Below are 17,626 nucleotides of genomic sequence, written 5' to 3'. Positions count from 1 at the left end.
TAGTGTCAGATTTCAGAGCAGAAACGCTGTCAGTTTTCCAGCCGGTGGAGATGGACAAACACCTCCGAGATAACAAGCCAGACTCAGACTTATTCAAACATCTCTGGCAGGGAGGGCCTGCGGGATTAAAGGAACAATGGTGAAACAACCGCAGCTCTGCGAGAAACCGGCACAAACTGAAAAATGCATTAATTTGAACTCGTCAGGAGCTTGTTACGCATCCCTGTAGTTCCCCAGACGCAGTTTCCTGCTCCCCGATGCAGCCCGTCATTACGGTGCTCAGCCTGTATCTGCTGATTTCCACACAGAAAAGTCGCAGCACACGAAGCAGCAGGGCCGTGCAGTCCCGCTGTGTATAAATATAACTGTCAGTGTGCATGATTACATGTAATCACTGCTGGCCCGAGTTTACCACAGGCTCTCCACGCTTCTTGTTTGGAGTCTGACGAACCACTCGTGCTGGTTTATTTTTAGTTTTACTGATTCAGCTTTTTCCCACAATTCCGTTTTTAAATTTCAAAATTAATTAAAATTGAGAAGTTTGTTCATCCTGTTCAAACGACTCACAGCAGCAACTAGAAATATGTTACTAAAGAGCGTCTGTGGTCGTTAATGAGCATTAACATCGTGCACAGTTTACTGTACAGCCTCATTTTTATCTGCAGAGATGAAAAATTACAAAACATTTCAAATTTTAATGAAAGTTTTGTCTGCGTTTGATTTAAAGAGACACAAATCCCTGCACATAAACGTCTCTACAGAATAAAGTTCCCAAGGAGACGGGACAACACGTTAAACGTGACCTTGTTTTATGTTTGTTACATAATGATTGTACATCAGATTAAAAATTAATAAAACTCACACCAACATTAGCCGTTAGCGCTCAACAGTCGGAGTTAAGATCCTGTTCAGAATCCTGATTATGGGATGTTTTTCTTATAAAGATTAGAGATAATACGCAACAACTTCCCTGTTTGTCTGCTCTGCAGGGTCAGACTCGTAGAGAGGGGCTCGCCACACAGCCTGCCACTGATGGAGTCCGGGAAGGTCCCTTTTCTATTTTATTTAAATTTAACGTTTATACACTTTTTCAAATAAGCTGTTTTTGGTCTTTGCTCAATCTGTGTGTCTCTCTTTTCGAGCAGATCCTCCCAGGGGTCAGAATCATCATCGCCAACCCAGAGACCAAGGGACCAATGGGAGAGTCACATCTGGGAGAGGTTTGTCCGGGCTTCAATGCTCTTCTCTATAAACAGATATTTATATGTGAAAATAAAAAGACTTCTGGTTTTCTGATTTTTGTCCAAAAAACAGTTAAAAGCCTAAAATTTTCCCCTCCTTTACAATTTCCATTGGGCCAGATTGGAGTCTTTGCAGGGCTCATTCTGGCCCCCGGGCCTTGTGTTTGTTTTCTCCTGAAGGCTCTGCAAGTGGAAATGACAAGAGTCTGGGAGATGAAGTGAAAACATGGATGTTAGTCCACATTTGTTTGACTTTTATAGAGAAAATAATCCATTGATGATTATTTTCTGCTGTATTATTTGTCCGTTTGCAGATCTGGGTGCACAGCGGCCACAACGCCAGCGGTTACTTCACCGTCTACGGGGATGAGGCGCTGCAGTCCGATCATTTCAACTCCAGGCTCAGCTTTGGAGACACGCAGACCGTCTGGGCTCGGACCGGATACCTGGGCTTCCTGCGCAGGACCGAGCTCACCGATGCCAGCGGAGGTCAGGGCGGGCCGTTTGTCGATGTGATTAATGGGGCTGCGGCTGACCTTTAATGATCTCGCACAACAAAGAGGAAAAAATGATTAAATGGCTTCAGCACTGATTTTAAGCGCTGCTGGCTCCTGATGGGCTCTTTCCTCTCTGCTGAGATCAAGTCTGAGATTTAAAACACTCAAATGTTTATTTCCAGCTCATAACAGTCAGATATTCAGACATGGTGAGCATTTGCAGAAAACGCTGAGTTTACTTTGTGACTTCAATCTGTGCAGGAAGGCCGTTCACGTTAAAAGCTTTTATAACTCATTACATTAACCTAAAAGCGCAGCATGTTGGCTTGAAAGGAAATGTGTTTGTGTCCACAGAGCGCCACGATGCCCTGTACGTGGTCGGTGCTTTGGAGGAAGCCATGGAACTCAGAGGGATGCGTTACCACCCCATCGACATCGAGACCTCCGTCATCAGGACACACAAGAGCATCACAGAGTGGTGAGCATCCTGACAAAGCAGCTGACAGGTTTTATTCTGTTTCCCACAGGCCTACATGTGCCTGGACAGATGTAGGTCGCTGAGTGTCAGTTTGTCCGTCATATTCAAGAGAAAGCGGATCTTTCTACATCTAATATCACCAAAACCTGAAAGGATAGTTTTGGTTTGCAGCAGATGGATAAATGCACTACAGCTCAAAGGAAAATGGAAATACACGTAAATGTGATTTTGAGGTGAACTGTCCCTTTAAACCTTTTTGTTTGCAGTGAGTTCTTTCTGTGGACGGTTGACACCTTATTCCAAAACCAGTTTTATAACAAGAGCACTCAGAGACAGTATGATGACATCAGCCTGTTATGACATCATAGGGTGTCGTTATGAAAAAATAAAAAAGTTTGTTGTACAGCTCTCGCCACGCCTTTTCATATGATAGGTTACTCGATATGGTTTCTTGAAATTTTTTTTCACCGACTGTGACCTTGGGCGCTAAAAATCAAGGTCAAACGCAAATGCTTCGCCAGCCTCGGTACTCACGAACGTGATATCTTAAAAAATGGATGAGAGCCTGCTAACAACATATCGATTACACACTCCGTTCCTTTTCGGGGAGAAGTGACAAGAATTCAAGTTTTTGTCATGTCTGTCTGCAGCGCGGTGTTCACGTGGACCAACCTGCTGGTGGTGGTGGTGGAGCTGGACGGTTCGGAGCAGGAGGCCCTGGACTTGGTCCCCCTCGTCACCAACGTGGTGCTGGAGGAGCACTACCTGATCGTGGGCGTGGTGGTGGTGGTGGACATCGGCGTCATCCCCATCAACTCCAGAGGGGAGAAGCAGCGGATGCACCTGCGGGACGGCTTCCTGGCCGACCAGCTGGACCCAATCTATGTGGCCTACAACATGTAGCGCCCCCTGGTGGCTGACGAATTATTGAGGAAGATGCAAAGACAATTCTGTTCGAGAGACTGAAGGAAGGAAAAGCGGAGCCGAGGCAGAGTTTCCGGCACGAGGGGGAGGAGATGGTCGACTTTTTTTGCCCTGAATTTCGGTGCTTACTCCCAGGCTGCGTAACCGCTGCAAACTAGCTCCCAGAATCCAGCGCTGGCATCTAGATTGCATTCAGGTCATACTCAGTCTGAGAGGAAGTGCGGTCCCCGGGTCGTGCCGACTGTTTACCGAAAAGTGGAAAACTCGCAGCAGTGGAGGACAATCGTTAGGAAAGACCCGGCTTTTAAAGTGCGTGTGGCTCACTCTATATTTTCATGTTATTTGCTTTCCTTCCGTTTGTTTTTTAACATGTCCTCGAAAAAGTTTAGGCTATTTTTTTGAAAAGGATATTTACACACACAAAGAGAAAAAAACTAAATGATATCGACCATTACAAAGTGCGACATATGTTTTGATACGAGGGCGGGGTCTGAGGGGAGCGCATCGCAGCCGTCCCCCAGTTTTACGATGAGGTACGTTTCTTTCGTATTTTTCTTTTTTTCTTTTGGAATCGTTATTTCCTGAAGCCCCATCTCAGCGGAAAGTCAGCGTGCTAATTTTCATATACTAACAGCTGCAGCCTTCAACTCCGTTTATTTTTCCGTACAAACTAACGGCTTCGACCGAAGCTAAACACATAAATTCATATCATGTAAGTATGTACAAACAGAAACTGATTTAATTTATTTTGTTTCTCTGTTAGAAGTATATGACGAGACATTCGAGAATGTTTTGCTCTTGAATATTTGCTAATATTACGAAAAAGAAAAAAGCATTGTATTATCTTGAGTGAAACAAACTCACATCAAGCCTATTATTGAAAATAGAAATATATGATTATAGATTATATTAAAGATGAGCGTAAGGATTAATCCCAGACAAAAGCAGAAGCATGAGGGGCCGTGTGTCTGCACGCTGGTCTGAAATGTGTCAGATGGAAAATTATAAAAGCGATGCTCTGAGGAGTTTTATTCCAGCTTTCGTGTGAAGAGTTCTGATCCTGTCCTGGGAATAAACAGAAACGTTGTTTTATTCTCTTAAATTAAAAAAAAAAAAAATCCCTAAAAGTTCCCAAAAGTTATTTTTATAGTCGACTCTTTTTCAATAACAGAGGATGACAGTAAAACTTAGCCAGAAATGTAAAGAATCAGAAGTTTAGGTGTTATTGAAATGTTCAGTTTGAATTTGCCTTTATTTTACATTTCTATTTATTATTGGGGCAACTTTTCCAGCTCAGTCACAAGAATAATTATTTGCCTACAAGGTGATGGAGAGCATTTAGTGTCAGGGCTGTTACGATGTTAGAGTGAAGTAACAATATCATCATAATATCTGTAGATAATGTGAACATTTTAGATTAATAATTGAAAACTCATCAACAACTTTGTTTTGTTGACTTTTTAATCATTTTAAAAGCCTAAATGTCTCGTACCGTCTCTTAGTCAAAGTAAAGTTGTAAATTTTAGATCCTGACAAATTTATCACGTTTGCCGATTTATCAGTAGGAGCGTTTAGATATACTGATCCATGAAAATTAAAGAAGAGGCGGGGGAAAAATGAAATTACACACAGCAAATGGAAGGGAAATCTGGGCTGCTTGTGGGCATAATATCGGCTGATATCGGTTTGTTAAATCCTCAAATATCAGTATCTCTCTCAAGATTACAAAGAAATGATTTCCTTAAGATTGAGACCTGGAAGAGTGGGAAAATGGTTTGATAGTAGGGATTAAGAAGTGGGGATTGAAAAGTAAATTAGGATATGATATCAGCAACGTAATGTGCCACTAACAGTGTATCTGTGACATACGGCATCACGTTCCCCTCGTTTATAAGCATCACTGGGAGAATGAAGACTGATTCAAAATATTTCACTATAAAATATCGATATTTGGCACTAGTATCAACATGTTACAGCACATTGCTGTGTTGATATTTTATCCCACTTCAGTTTGGAACTACAGATCTCGTTACTAATGCGGTGCATCTGAATGAGGAGATTCAATGCCATCTAGTGGCGACTAGAAGAAATGACAACAGGCTTGTTTTTGGTGTCGTTGGCGCCTTTGGATCAGAACTCTTCACGGGTCACGTCTCTCTGGGAACAAACAGTAGGAACGTCTCTGTCGCTTTTCAAACTCTCAGCTGGAACGAAACGTTCCTTCAGACAGACCGTCAGCAGCGCTCGTTGGACTCATTTTATCACCTCCGGCTCAGAAAAGGCGAATCACCCCAAAGTGGCAGTTGTAAATATCAAAGTGGGAAGTCCTTCATATTTTTACACTGACTGAACAATCAGGGCTCATACAGTGATGTCACAACAGGAAGTAAGGTGTTTTTGCCAGAGACCCTTTAACTCGTTAGAGCTGTGGGGAAGTCACAGGTCGGAGCAAGAGGGCCTTCATCGTCTTTGGCTGAGAATGTTCAAGTTTCAATGCGAGGATTTTTTTTTTTAAAGTACAAAAAGCACTTTCTTCACAGTTTGTTTTTCTTTATCAGCAAAATGTATGTCCCTTGTTTTTTTTTTAAGGTTTAAAAAAATGTCTTCTTTGAGTTGACATAAAATCTTTCAGTTAAATAAACATTTCAACAATTTTGACAATAAGAAAAAAAAGATGTTTGTCTTATTTACTGTTCTGCAAGGAGACATTGTATTACTCTGTCCTGTACTGTGTATGAAACACTTCGAGTTTTAAAATGTTGCTGATTGAAAAATTTCATGAATTTAAATTCTGACTTCCTTAATTACATCTTAGAAGCTATACAACATGAAACTATAGTATTGTGCTGAAGTCTTGAGCCCCGCAGGTCGCTCTGCATTTTGGAGACAAACATGTTTTTTTAATTCTTTGAAGTGGCCTTGAGCTACAGTTCTCCTGGCAGCAAAGAGCCTTTATCTTTTGGGCGGTTTTACTGGCAGCTTGTTGCTAAAACACTGTTCCCTCCTCTTCACCCGAATCCATGAAAAACACCAACCACAGCAGTTTGACAGGCATAAAATAATGTTTTTGCCAGAAACTTGGAAGACGTTGGTGTGCAGTGTGTTCTTGAGGAGACTAGACAGACCTAAAAACACTCGACCTGACAGCTACATCGGGCCCTCCGGTCCATCTACTATTTACTGAAACTTCATCAGAAGCAGTCTCAGTGGAAGGGTGGATGTGAAACGAGGCGAGATAGCTGAGGTAAGCCAAATAATACAAGAACTACACTTTCTATCATGATGGAGTGATGAATCCAAACGCGAAAGTCTGGTTCAAATCATCGTCAGGAGAAAGGTACGACAGTGTCTACAGTCATCTGTAAAACACAGTGGAGACTCGGTTGTGAATTTTGCCTGATTCAGCCTGTGGTATTCGAGATCTCGTCAATAAGAACCCAAATTTTACAGTCAGATTTCTGTCCACGACAATCGGGATATTTTTAGATTGGCAACTGCTTCGTTTTTCAGGATGAGAGTGATCCCAAACACTTTTCCAATGCAGTAAAATAATGTTTGGATAGTAAAACGCACAAAGGAGCCCAAAACCTCAGCATTCAGTTTATGTTGAAGAATAAAGGTGGTCATACCAAATACGGACTTCCAAGATCGTTAGAATCGTACAAACTCTTCTTTACCTTATATAGTGCATTTTCATTTCAATAACACACTGCAACCAAACCAAAAGCAAAATCTGAAGACATGAGCGGTGGGGCCAAGGGTTTTGCAAAGTGCTGCACATTTGCTGTTTTGTGCACTGCTGCTATCAAAACTCTTAATACTGATCACCTGAAAATTACTGATGCAAGAATGTTTCTTACCTTTAATGTCTTGATGCTGGTTTTCCTTCAGCCACCTTTGGAGATCTCAGAGTTTAAAGAAACAGTATTTTTTAAATAGGAACCATTTACAGTTGGAACAGTTGAACGAGATCGCGAATACAAGCGGCGGAAATGGGCTTCCTCCGAAGGGTGGCTGGACTCTCCCTCAGAGATAGGATAGGGTGAGAAGTTCGGCCATTCGGGAGGGGCTCAGAGTAGAGCCGCTGCTCCTCCACATCGAACGGAGCCAGTTGGGCATCGGGCATCTGACAAGGATGCCCCCTGGGTGAGGTTTTCCGGGCATGTCCCACCAGGAGGAGGCCCCGGGGCAGACCCAGGACACGCTGGAGAGATCATATCTCTCGGCTCGGATAAGTTGGAGGAGGTGGCTGGGGAGAGGGAGGTCTGGGCTTCTCTGCTTAGGCTTCTGCTCCCGCGACCCGGCCCCGGATAAGCGGAAGAAAATGGATGGCATTTACAGTTAATCAGCATCATACAGAGTAACTGATTACTGGTAAACAAACACAATATTAAACTATAAAGTAAAAATGCATATCCTAGATACAACCACACAACAATCTGCATTATAAAATGCATCATATCTTCAAAAGAAACCAAAATGGACTCTGGAGAACTTGTTGATACATTTATTTCCTCCATGTTAGCACATAGAATATATTTATATACATATTGCTAGCTAAAGTGTCAAAGAAAAAGGGGGGAAACAAACAAAAAAAAAAAGCATAGAAAATGTTAAGCCACGAGTAAAAGTTTACATATGGACAGAACAACAGGAGGTGAGAACAAAGAAACCTTTACACTGATTTTATTCCTGTTAAAAGTACTTAAAGTACAAGGAGGATTCACAGAGTACACAGTATCATGTACTAAAATACCCCGAAATAAGAACAGCGAAAAGGCAAATATGATCGGACAATTTGATCGATTCACTCTTATTCAAGCTGAAAACAGCCTCGAGAGGGGGAAAAATATAAATCATTGTCATATTGCGTTACTCTGAAGGAGTGCAATCACGCCTTTTCTTTTGTTTACGTGAGGGGAAGAAACCGAACGAGGAGCTGGAGGTACACCTTTACTCATGCAGTTAAAGCTGGAATGGCATCACAAAGCTTTACACGTGGCCAGAAAAAGAAAGGTTTAAAATAAAAATCACGTCGAAAGCTTCATGGCTGGATGGACAAATATAAAAACAATAAGAAAAAAAAAAACAAAGCTGCAGCCTCGCAGGTCACGTGTAACAAACCCCGCGTCCAGTTCGGAAAACGGTCGGCTTCTAAAAAAAGATGCTGAAATGTTGAGACACACTGAAGTTTAAAAGAACAATAACTAAATCTGAAACGCACACACACACACACACACACACAGAGCTGATATGATTGTAAAAAACTACAATTAACAGTCATCCGCAGGAAAAAAAATAAAAAAAAATCATTTACAAATAAGATGACGGAGGGGACAGAAGGATGTTTTATTTACATGTAGTGCACTGAAGATGAGAACTGTGAGCTATGAGAACATGACCGGAGTAACGCACACATCACATCATGAAAGGATTGAATGAGTTTTCATGTCTGAGGGACGTCTCAGAGGAACAACCGTTACCGTAAATTCTCTAATAGTGGGCAGCCCAAAATCACGGTTTAGGTTCATCATCAACCAATTCAGTAAACAGTAAAACCAACAATGAATTAATCTCATTAGTGAGGCTGTGTGTGTGTGTGTTATACACTGTCAGCGCAACTACTGCACAGAGACAACAAACCTTAGTCGTCTCTGGTGACGTGTTGCTTAATTCTTAATTCACACAAATCCTGATTAGTAAACTGGATTAATCTGATGGTAAAAAAGTAATCCACAGCATATGCAGTATTTCCCCACAAAAAAGTCAAAAAGATCACTGAATAAAAAAATATAAAACCATTAAAACATATATTTGAGATTGTTGCTGCAGACATTCGGAATCTTCATTTTATTGATTTCTTTAGCCGTGTTGAGAAACGTAAAAGCTACACCAGTCTACCCATCAAACTTCCTGTTAATGAAATGCATTTCCTCCAATTTCACAATAAAAGCTGTTCAAGGTTAAAGTAAGAGCTCGTAAAAATTTCACACTACATGTTAATGTTAATGGTAGCATGCAGTGAAGTGTGCAGATTACATAAAGTAAATATTGATTACTAACTCGGTTTTTGAGGGTTGGTGAATAAAATTACCTTTTATGTATTTGCTTCTTAAATGTGAGCATTTATTTAGGTTTTGTGTGAACTGGTCAAACAAAACAGGCACTTTTACAATGAAGAGATTATTTTAAGCTCTGTGTTGGTTTGTGTTGTTGCATTTTCTCACAATTACTACATTAAATTAGGATTCTATTACAGTGTTTTTGGACCGCTCAGATGTTTCATAAAGAAGAAACCATGAAAACATCCAGCACTGGAACAAGTTTTAACCACTTTGTTTAAATGGGTTTTATTTAATCGGGCCCATTTTTAAGAGAATAAGAAGATTTCTGATGTAACAGAGTCGGTGTGTTCACTGCGCATTAACAGGACTCGTTAAACTCATTTCAGCTCTATATTTTCTACTAGTGTAGCTTTTCATGACTCACAGCTGGAAACACCGACAAATATTATTTATCTTAAAAAAAAAAAAAAAAAAAAGGTTAAGAAAATGCTCCATTTTATTATTTGAAAAACTAAAAAGAATAAAGTGTAACAGCCTGATTAGCTGGTGATCACTGGGGCAAATATTGCATGTTGCTGTTGGAGAAAGCCGATTTCCTCAAACATTCGACTGCTAAAACACAGCACGTAGTGCATACAATGATTCTGTAGCGTGGAAGGATGGAGGCTTTGTTCACAGCGAACAGCGCTGAAACTACAGGGCTGCCCACCATGTGAGAATTCACGGCGTCTTATTTTTCATATGTTAAAGGAAAAAGGCAACTTGGGGTAAAGCGAGTTTCTCTCATCTTTCATAGCTGAGGAAACAGACTTAAAAAACAAAAACACATTAAAAAACTGGCAATTTTATTGCCTCATTAAAAAAAAAAAAAAAAAAAGTGATTCCAAGCACCGTAATTAGACATCATCAACACTCAACATCGAGCACAGGGGGAGGAAAAGAAAGTTAAATTTGATCATTCATATTTGCATATTTTTTATATTGGTCCATCCATGATCACTTCTTTATGGAGACCAGACGTCTGGTCTTTTCTTCCTGCTTATTTTCCCTTAATGAATGAAAAAACTATGGAACTATCTACATGCATGTGGCCTCACTGGGAGAGAGGATGAGAAGAAGAAACAGGCACTGACCACCAACTACAGCATACGCAGTGAAAGAGTCTCATAGCTAGTCACTTCAGATTAAAGGGAAAGAAAGAAAAAGGAAATGATGAGGAATCTCGAGTGTACGTCACTAGAAAAATGACACAGACGACGCTCCGGAAAATATACATCTTTTTTTTTCCTTTTTTAAATACACTGCAGGAGGGCGAAGAGAGGAGAGGAGTCGCCGCCAGATGTTCTCAGGTAGGTTCATCAAAAGGTGCGACTTTTTTTGGCAATATTACAAGCATTTGGGTTGTTAAGAAAATGAAATGTGCAAAAAAAAAAAAAAAAATTACTGTCAAATCATGTAACCTCTCTAAGATCCAGCTCAGGAAAGATTGCTGTACATCCCCTCGACTTCAGAACAAACTCAAAACTTTCTGGTTTTATCCGACTCATAAAAAACAGTCTAGTCCCCCCAAAAAAGAAACCAAAAATGTGCATAATTACAATAAAAATCTCTCATGGAAGATTTCTTTTTTTTGGTCGGCATCTTTTAAAGCCGACTTTATGACCCTGTTCCCAATACGTGACTTTAGGACAATAAAATTTTAGGTAAAAATGGTAAAAGGTGCGATCCACCGCAATTGATTCGTGAAAAGAATAAATTGCATTAAAGTCAGCGAGCCTTTTTATCCACAATTTAATGGTTTTTTTGTTGTATTTTTTCCTTTTAAAATCAGTTTTCTGTATGAAAGCGGAGTTAGTCGGATGCTGTGATGGTGCTTACGGTACCTTTTTTAAATGTTCTGTAGGATCGACGGCGTGCGCTTTGCTGCATTTACAGTAAGAAAAAGGTTTCTTTTAAAAAGTCAGGTAATAAAATGTATTCAGTTAATGCTCATCTGTTCCTACACACTTAAATAACACATTCTCCAACACAAAATTAGCACTTCAGTAAAAAAAAAGAAAAAAAAAAGTCATAACTCGTTCGAGCCATGCTGTTGAACAAACTGTTCACTGTTCAGAAAAAATAAAAGCGTAGAAAGTAAAATCAATACAATGGGTACATTAAATAATAGAAACAAAACCGCTCGGCACGCACAAAAACATCGGGTCCACAAAGTTTTCAGGAAGGCAAGTCGAGAAGCAGGAGGGAGAAGAGTGTGTGTGTGTTTGTTGTAGACACTGACTGACAGGAGGAGGCGAGGAGAGAGCCAATGGCGTGCTGCGTAAGGTCGGGTAGGGGCGGGGCTTGTTCATTCATCTCTTCCTGCGGCAGGTTCGTTTGTGGTCGGCGTGCCAGTGCTCCTGCTGACATTTGATGGAGCAGTACGAGGTGTTCCAGCAGCAGTGGTACATGGCCTCCTCCTCGCAGTTATAACACTGCACGCACAGAAAACAGCCAAAGGTAAACAAAAACAGGTAAACAAGACCTGAGCTGCTTTGTTCTATTAGCACCTACTCGGATCGACTCGCCACAGCTCGCCAGGACTCAACTCGGATCGACTGTTTTTTAGGGATGCACCGATCCCAATACTGGTATCGGGTATCGGGGCCGATACTGTAAAATGTGTGCGTACTCGTACTCGTAAAAGTTAACCGATACCATGAACCGATACTTATGTAGCCCGGATGGGAATTTGGGAGTAGATAATCATAATTCCCACGGACTTGAACGCCACATAAGGTGTTCACAGTTCTGAAGAGAACGGCATGGAGAGATGCACGAGGTTAGCTGAACCAAAGTGAGAGACTCGGCTAGTTTTACTGAGGTTAACTTGCACAAAAGAGTGTGTGACTAGAAAGCTAACCGTGTGAGAGCTTCGCAACAGAGTGTGGGTGAAGTGACTTTTTTGTTTCAACGGTCGCACCACCGTCCGTGGAAAACTGTGTTTCCAGCCATGACCGCCGAGGCTAAAGGCTAGCCGGACTGCTTGGCTGCGCCACGGAGGCAGCTGCTATGGACTGTCGGAGAGCTGGACAGTGACTGGCTAACGCTGTAGCAGAGACAGCATCGGGTCCGCAGGGAGTGGATTTAGTGTGGGACTGGTGACGGCGACCTACCGAGCAACGGAACTGTAAGTCAGACTTTTGTGCTCTTACTGGGGAGAAGAGGATTTTCTCCATCGTCCGGCGTGAGCAGCAAACAGGCCTGCAACAAGTGTGAATGTGAGCGTGTGTGGGGCCCATGTGTGAATATTGTATGTTTAGTGGATTTATATAACGTGTTTTGGAGTGTATATTAGTGAGTCACTTACCAAAAGGTGATAACATAAGTTGGGTTGTTTAATATAATTTGAAAGGGAATTATTTCATTTATACAGTGTATTTCATTTGGTTAAGGAATTGGAATATCATTTGAGTTTAAAAAGGGGATGTGTTGTACAGTATTTGTCTCTGCCCTTACGTTCAGTAAACGTTTCGTTTGTGTTAAAGAGTTGTCTGGGGTCGTTTCTTTACTACTGGTTAAGTTTAACTTGTGTGTGGTAGAAGTATCGGTTTTTGTACTCGGTATCGGCAAGTACTCAGATCCAAGTATCGGTATCGGATCGGTTTGAAAAAATTGGTATCATTGCATCCCTACTGTTTTTCCATTACAATTTAGTACCTCCTAATGTGGTCGTTGTCGTAGCAACACGACTTAAGATGTGGCACGAACGCAAAGGTGGACGTCGAGGTGAGAATATACCTGCGGCTCTGTCTGTGAATTTTCGTCAGATTCGGTGAACTTGGCGCCATTTTTTGTAGCCATTTCCCTCGTTGCCGGGTTTCAAAAATGGCGGTTTTGAGAACCAGACTGTCTGCTTGAGTGACGCTACTGACCAGCCAATCAGTGGCATGCAGTCTGATGCCGTCACATTTTAGTACCTGCTCAGACAGTGGCGAACTGTGCTGAGTCGATCCGAGTAGGTACTTATGGAAAAGGGGCTAAAATAATAATAATAATCATGATGATAATGATAATATATATATAATACACTGGTTCCAGGTTTTATCATGTGATGATCTTCTTAAATCTGCGTTTAAATCACTGACAGTGGGATTTCTTTGGGTTGTGGAAATCATCTTGGACAAAAAACATTTGAAGATCGTGTTTGTGCGTTTTTATTACTAATAAAAGAAGAAGTCTACTTTATATTCAGGCACACTTTAAGCTCTCGAAGCTCTCTGAAGTCGATGAGGTCACTGAACTCACCCACTGCTTCTTCTTGGTCTGGGAGATGAGCTGTTTGTGTTGAGCCACCAGCTTCTTCACCTCCTCCACCAGCTCCTCTTTGCACTTCTCCTTCACCTGCTTGCATTTCCTCTCCATCTCCGCCTGAGCTCCAGCCACCGCCTTACTCACCGCCTGGCGTTTCTCCTCCTCCATCTCTGCACGGAGCTGTAGAGAACACACACACAGTTACGTTTGGAACTGGTCCAAAGTGCTCTGCATCATTAGAAGACAAACCTGAGTCGTTTCATACAAACACACCTTCTCCAGAGCTTCTCTGACGACCCTCTCCGTCTCCCTCTTGTTGTCGGCCTTCATCATCTCCTTCACGTCGTTGAAGACCTTGGTGTACTTCTCGTGGCACATGTTCTGACAGGCGCCATCGCTGTTGGTCTGCGTGCCGCGGTGCAGCGTGCGCGGTGACCCCCCGTTGGCCTTCTTGGTCTGCGTGGACACCGACAGCTTTTCTGGCTGCTGCGGTGCCGACGACACCGGGATCTCCTGGCTGGAGCTGACGGCCTCCATCTCCGGCTCCGGGTCCTAAGGGAAAGGATGTGATGTCTCTTAGAAGTAGTGACAGGACAGCAGGATGCTTTAGTGTCAGCTGTCACACGGATTCCTCTGCCTTGGCCTGCAGCTGGTTACTGTAGTTCCTGGTCAGCTATAAGCCACTCTAACCAGAAAACATGAGGTGAGAGCTTGCAGCTCCAATCTAGGACAGACAAAATCTGAAGTGCCTTAAAGTATCGGTATAAACCTGGATTTCTCTTTGAGAAAAAAAATTAATGCATTTAAAAAAAATTATTCCTCAAAAATAACTTCAAGCTATTCGAGCACAAACCTCGTCTGTCTGCAAATGTTTATTCCGACCACCGAGGAGCTTTTGCATTCTTGATTTAGAAATTTCCACCCACTCGTCGCTGCGGATCGCTTCAAGCGATGCTGAAGTGGTTCATGCTGGATTTTAAAGTCTGTTTTTGATCACTGCCCTGAAGAACCCACTCATTTCTTTTAGTTCACTTTCCTGCACAACTTGCACCCACAGTTTGGTGGCATTTAGTGAGATGTCATGTTTCCCCTCTACATAACCCCAAATCAGAATATTTCCACCCCCATATTTATGCTATGTACTTAGCATATAGCATCAGGTTATAAATCAGTTTGCAACCAAAGCACACAAAATATATAACTGCTGCTTACACTGACTTCCTCTTTGGGCTCAACCGTGTGAGTCCGACGGCTTTTCTTTGCCTTGGGCTCCTGGCTGCCTTTGAGCTGGGAAAAAACAAAACAGACAAGGTCAATAATCAGTGAGTACGCTGGTGTTCCAGCAGGCTTTCTTAGAGTATGACAGAAAAGATGGAAACAAAAGGCTGTAAAGATATTAAAGAAAGTAGTTTAAAAATAAACTTAAAAGGCTGATAAGGACCGTTTTAAACAGTTCACAGATTATCATCATGTTTAAATCAGTATTCACAATTAGACTAATTTAAGGAACTCAAGATCTAACTAGAAAAATTTGCATTTCCTGCGAAAATGCTGTGTGGATGCCTTAACGCTGAAGCTGTCTGCTGAAAAGCTGAAAAAGATGAAAAGTTGCAAAAAAAACATGTGGCCCTGAGCAGGATTCAAACCTGGCCCTCCTGGTCTCAAGGCAGCTACTCATCTCACTGAGCTAAACTCATTCTCTCAAAAAAGAGGAGGAGAGACCGACAATTCTGCTAAAATGAGCAGAAGCTGCTGAGAATTGTGCTGAGAAGAGGTGAAAAGGCTGTAAATTTTGCAGAAAAGAGGTAAATCAGCAGAATTTCTGCAGAAAAGAGGCAGAACAAAAGAGAAAACTGAAAACAGGTTTTGCCATGACCGGGATTTGAACCTGGCCCTTTTCATCTCAAGGTAGCTGCTCATCTCACTGAACCAAACTCTTTCTCTCAAAAACAAGAGATGGAGAAACTGACAATTTTGCTAAATGAGCAGAAGCTGCTGACAATTGTGCTGATAAGAGGTGAAAAGGCTGAACATTTTGCAGAAAAGAGGTGAATCAGCAGAATTTCTGCAGAAAAGAGGTAAAGAAGCAATAAGTTGCGCTGAAAAGAGATGAATCAGCAGAATTTCTGCTCAAAGGCGGCTATTCATTTCCCTGAGCCAAAGTCATTCTTACAAAGAAGAGGTGGAGAGACGGACAATTCTGCTGAAATGAGCAGAAGCTGCTGACAATTGTGCTGATAAGAGGTGAAAAGGCTGAAAATTTTGCAGAAAAGAGGTGAATCAGCAGAATTTCTGCAGAAAAGAGGCAAAAAAGCAGAAACTTGCGCTGAAAAGAGATGAATCAGCAGAGTTTCTGCTCAAAAGAGTTGTCTTTTTCTGAATACAGCCAAAAAGCTGGAATTTGTGCTGAAAAGGGTGAAAAAATGAAAATTTTGCTGAAAAGGGGTGAAGAAGCTAAAGTATACTAAATCAAAGTATTTGTGCCAAAACATAGTGTTTCTGCCATATTGTGGTACTACTACATTACAACATGAATACGGATTAAAGATGAAAGAAACTGGCAACAAATTCCTCCACTACAAACCAGTCTGATACCACTTCTTTGCAGTGTTCACGTTTACTAAGGCACTACCCAAAAGGCGCCACAAGAGAGAATTCCAACACAAGAGATGAGGTGAATGAGCAGAATTTCTGCTGAAAAGAGGCAGAAGGTTCTGTATGTAGAAAAAGAAACACTGCTGAACCATGTGTGAAATAAATAATGAAATGAAATGAAAGAACAACCTAGTTCTGCTCAAATTCACCAATCAGAGGTACTGCCTCAGTCTGCTTCATCAAGCTGTGTACTTGTTTCTGCCATGGAGCGTTAACAAGAATCTGAGGTCCATATTAGAAAAGCTGCTAAAATCATAAAACTTTGCAGAATTGTAATAAATTAGCAATATAAATTACAGGTCTGTGATAGTGTATAAATTTGTAGTGAAAAAAAAACGTGGACCAAGGTGGGATTGAACCCACGACCTTTGAGCTGCAGAGCCCTGTCATTACTGATTGCGCCACCAGGAAAGGGGGCGGCGGTCTGAAAGACAGATACTTGGGCAGTCAGAAAATAGATCGCGGTGAGGGCGGCAAAACGCCGCTTTTTGGAGTTACAAAGCGTCGTGTAACTCAAAAACTAGGAGGGCTAGCAGCATAATTCTTGTACTGGGTGAATCAGCGGACTTTGGTGTATTTTGACTGCGATTTTCATAGCTCGGTCTACCTCCGTCGCGGAGATATGACGAGAGAAAAGCGGCTTCATTTCCAGAGTTTGAAGACTGAGAGAAGGACAGATTTCCACCCTCAAACAAACGTAATTCATTGCTCAACGGTAAGATAATTGTAAAAACTGCTTCCACTGTGAGTGTCAGCAGTGTCTGAAGATATATTGGCACAAGCCTCATGTCCTAACTTTGCTTTGTTAAAGAGATATGGCGATTTGAAAATGCCTCCCATTACAGAATTTCAGCTCTGAATTTCAAAACCTCCCATAGACTTTGAATGGGGACTTGTCAGACCTTGTGTCACTCCGAGGCAAATTGCAAAAACGGTAAACCTCACAATAAAGATAGTGACATTGTCTGAAAGCCAGCAAAAATACCTACGTTTTGATGTATAATTTGTGGGGGTTGAGTGGAAATTGAGTAAGTAGCAAGAAGTTGTTCAGACATGAAGACAAAATTCAGAACGGACCAGCACTCACTCTGAGTTAATTGCACAGAATTGTGGAAGTTTCCTATTCATTTCAATGGGACAAATTAAAGGAAAAAGTGTAATATTTTAAAAGTATAACAGTAATAAACACCAAAAGTCATAGCAGGAATTAGCAGAAAGAGCAGAACAGTTTAGAGTTTGAACGGCGAAAATCGGCTGAAAACTGAAAAAAAAAGTAGTTAAGCGGCAAAGAACGGAGCAACTTGAAGAATAAAGTATAAAGAATAAAGAGAAACAGGAACTCAATAGTGTGGAAGCCCACAATCCACACAATAAGCAATTTCTCATAAAGCAAAACAAAAAACCTACCAAAACTGAGTCAATAATAAAATTTTTATAGCAGTTTTTTTTTTTTTTTTTTTTTTTTTTTTTTTA

The 17,626-nt window shown here is 41.4% G+C and overlaps 2 protein-coding genes across 6 annotated transcripts in view; one reads left to right on the top strand and one right to left on the bottom strand.

The window, feature by feature from the left end:
• Positions 1 to 4,750, top strand: part of LOC116327403 (disco-interacting protein 2 homolog C) — a 226,563-nt gene extending 221,813 nt beyond the window's left edge. For 4 of the 5 annotated variants that reach the window (XM_031748990.2, XM_039601846.1, XM_039601844.1 and 1 more), the window contains 5 exons: positions 990 to 1,047; positions 1,146 to 1,220; positions 1,556 to 1,730; positions 2,093 to 2,216; positions 2,867 to 4,750. In XM_031748990.2, coding sequence (XP_031604850.2) covers positions 990 to 1,047; positions 1,146 to 1,220; positions 1,556 to 1,730; positions 2,093 to 2,216; positions 2,867 to 3,119 — 685 coding nt within the window. In that variant the 3' untranslated portion in view covers positions 3,120 to 4,750. The remainder of the gene's footprint in view (positions 1 to 989; positions 1,048 to 1,145; positions 1,221 to 1,555; positions 1,731 to 2,092; positions 2,217 to 2,866) is intronic. The other variant, XM_039601845.1, reaches the window with a different exon arrangement.
• A 2,882-nt stretch (positions 4,751 to 7,632) lies between these two features.
• zmynd11 (zinc finger, MYND-type containing 11) overlaps positions 7,633 to 17,626 on the bottom strand; it is a 34,340-nt gene continuing 24,346 nt past the window's right edge. The window contains 4 exon segments of the mRNA XM_039602653.1: positions 7,633 to 11,679; positions 13,493 to 13,678; positions 13,772 to 14,050; positions 14,711 to 14,785. Of these exon segments, the coding sequence (XP_039458587.1) occupies positions 11,557 to 11,679; positions 13,493 to 13,678; positions 13,772 to 14,050; positions 14,711 to 14,785 (663 nt within the window). The 3' untranslated portion in view covers positions 7,633 to 11,556.

Source organism: Oreochromis aureus, linkage group 18 (genome assembly GCF_013358895.1).
Source record: "Oreochromis aureus strain Israel breed Guangdong linkage group 18, ZZ_aureus, whole genome shotgun sequence".
NCBI classification, from domain to species: Eukaryota; Metazoa; Chordata; class Actinopteri; order Cichliformes; family Cichlidae; genus Oreochromis; species Oreochromis aureus.
The sequence above is the reverse complement of the archived record's forward strand: the minus strand, read 5'-3'. Positions and strand labels throughout refer to the sequence as shown.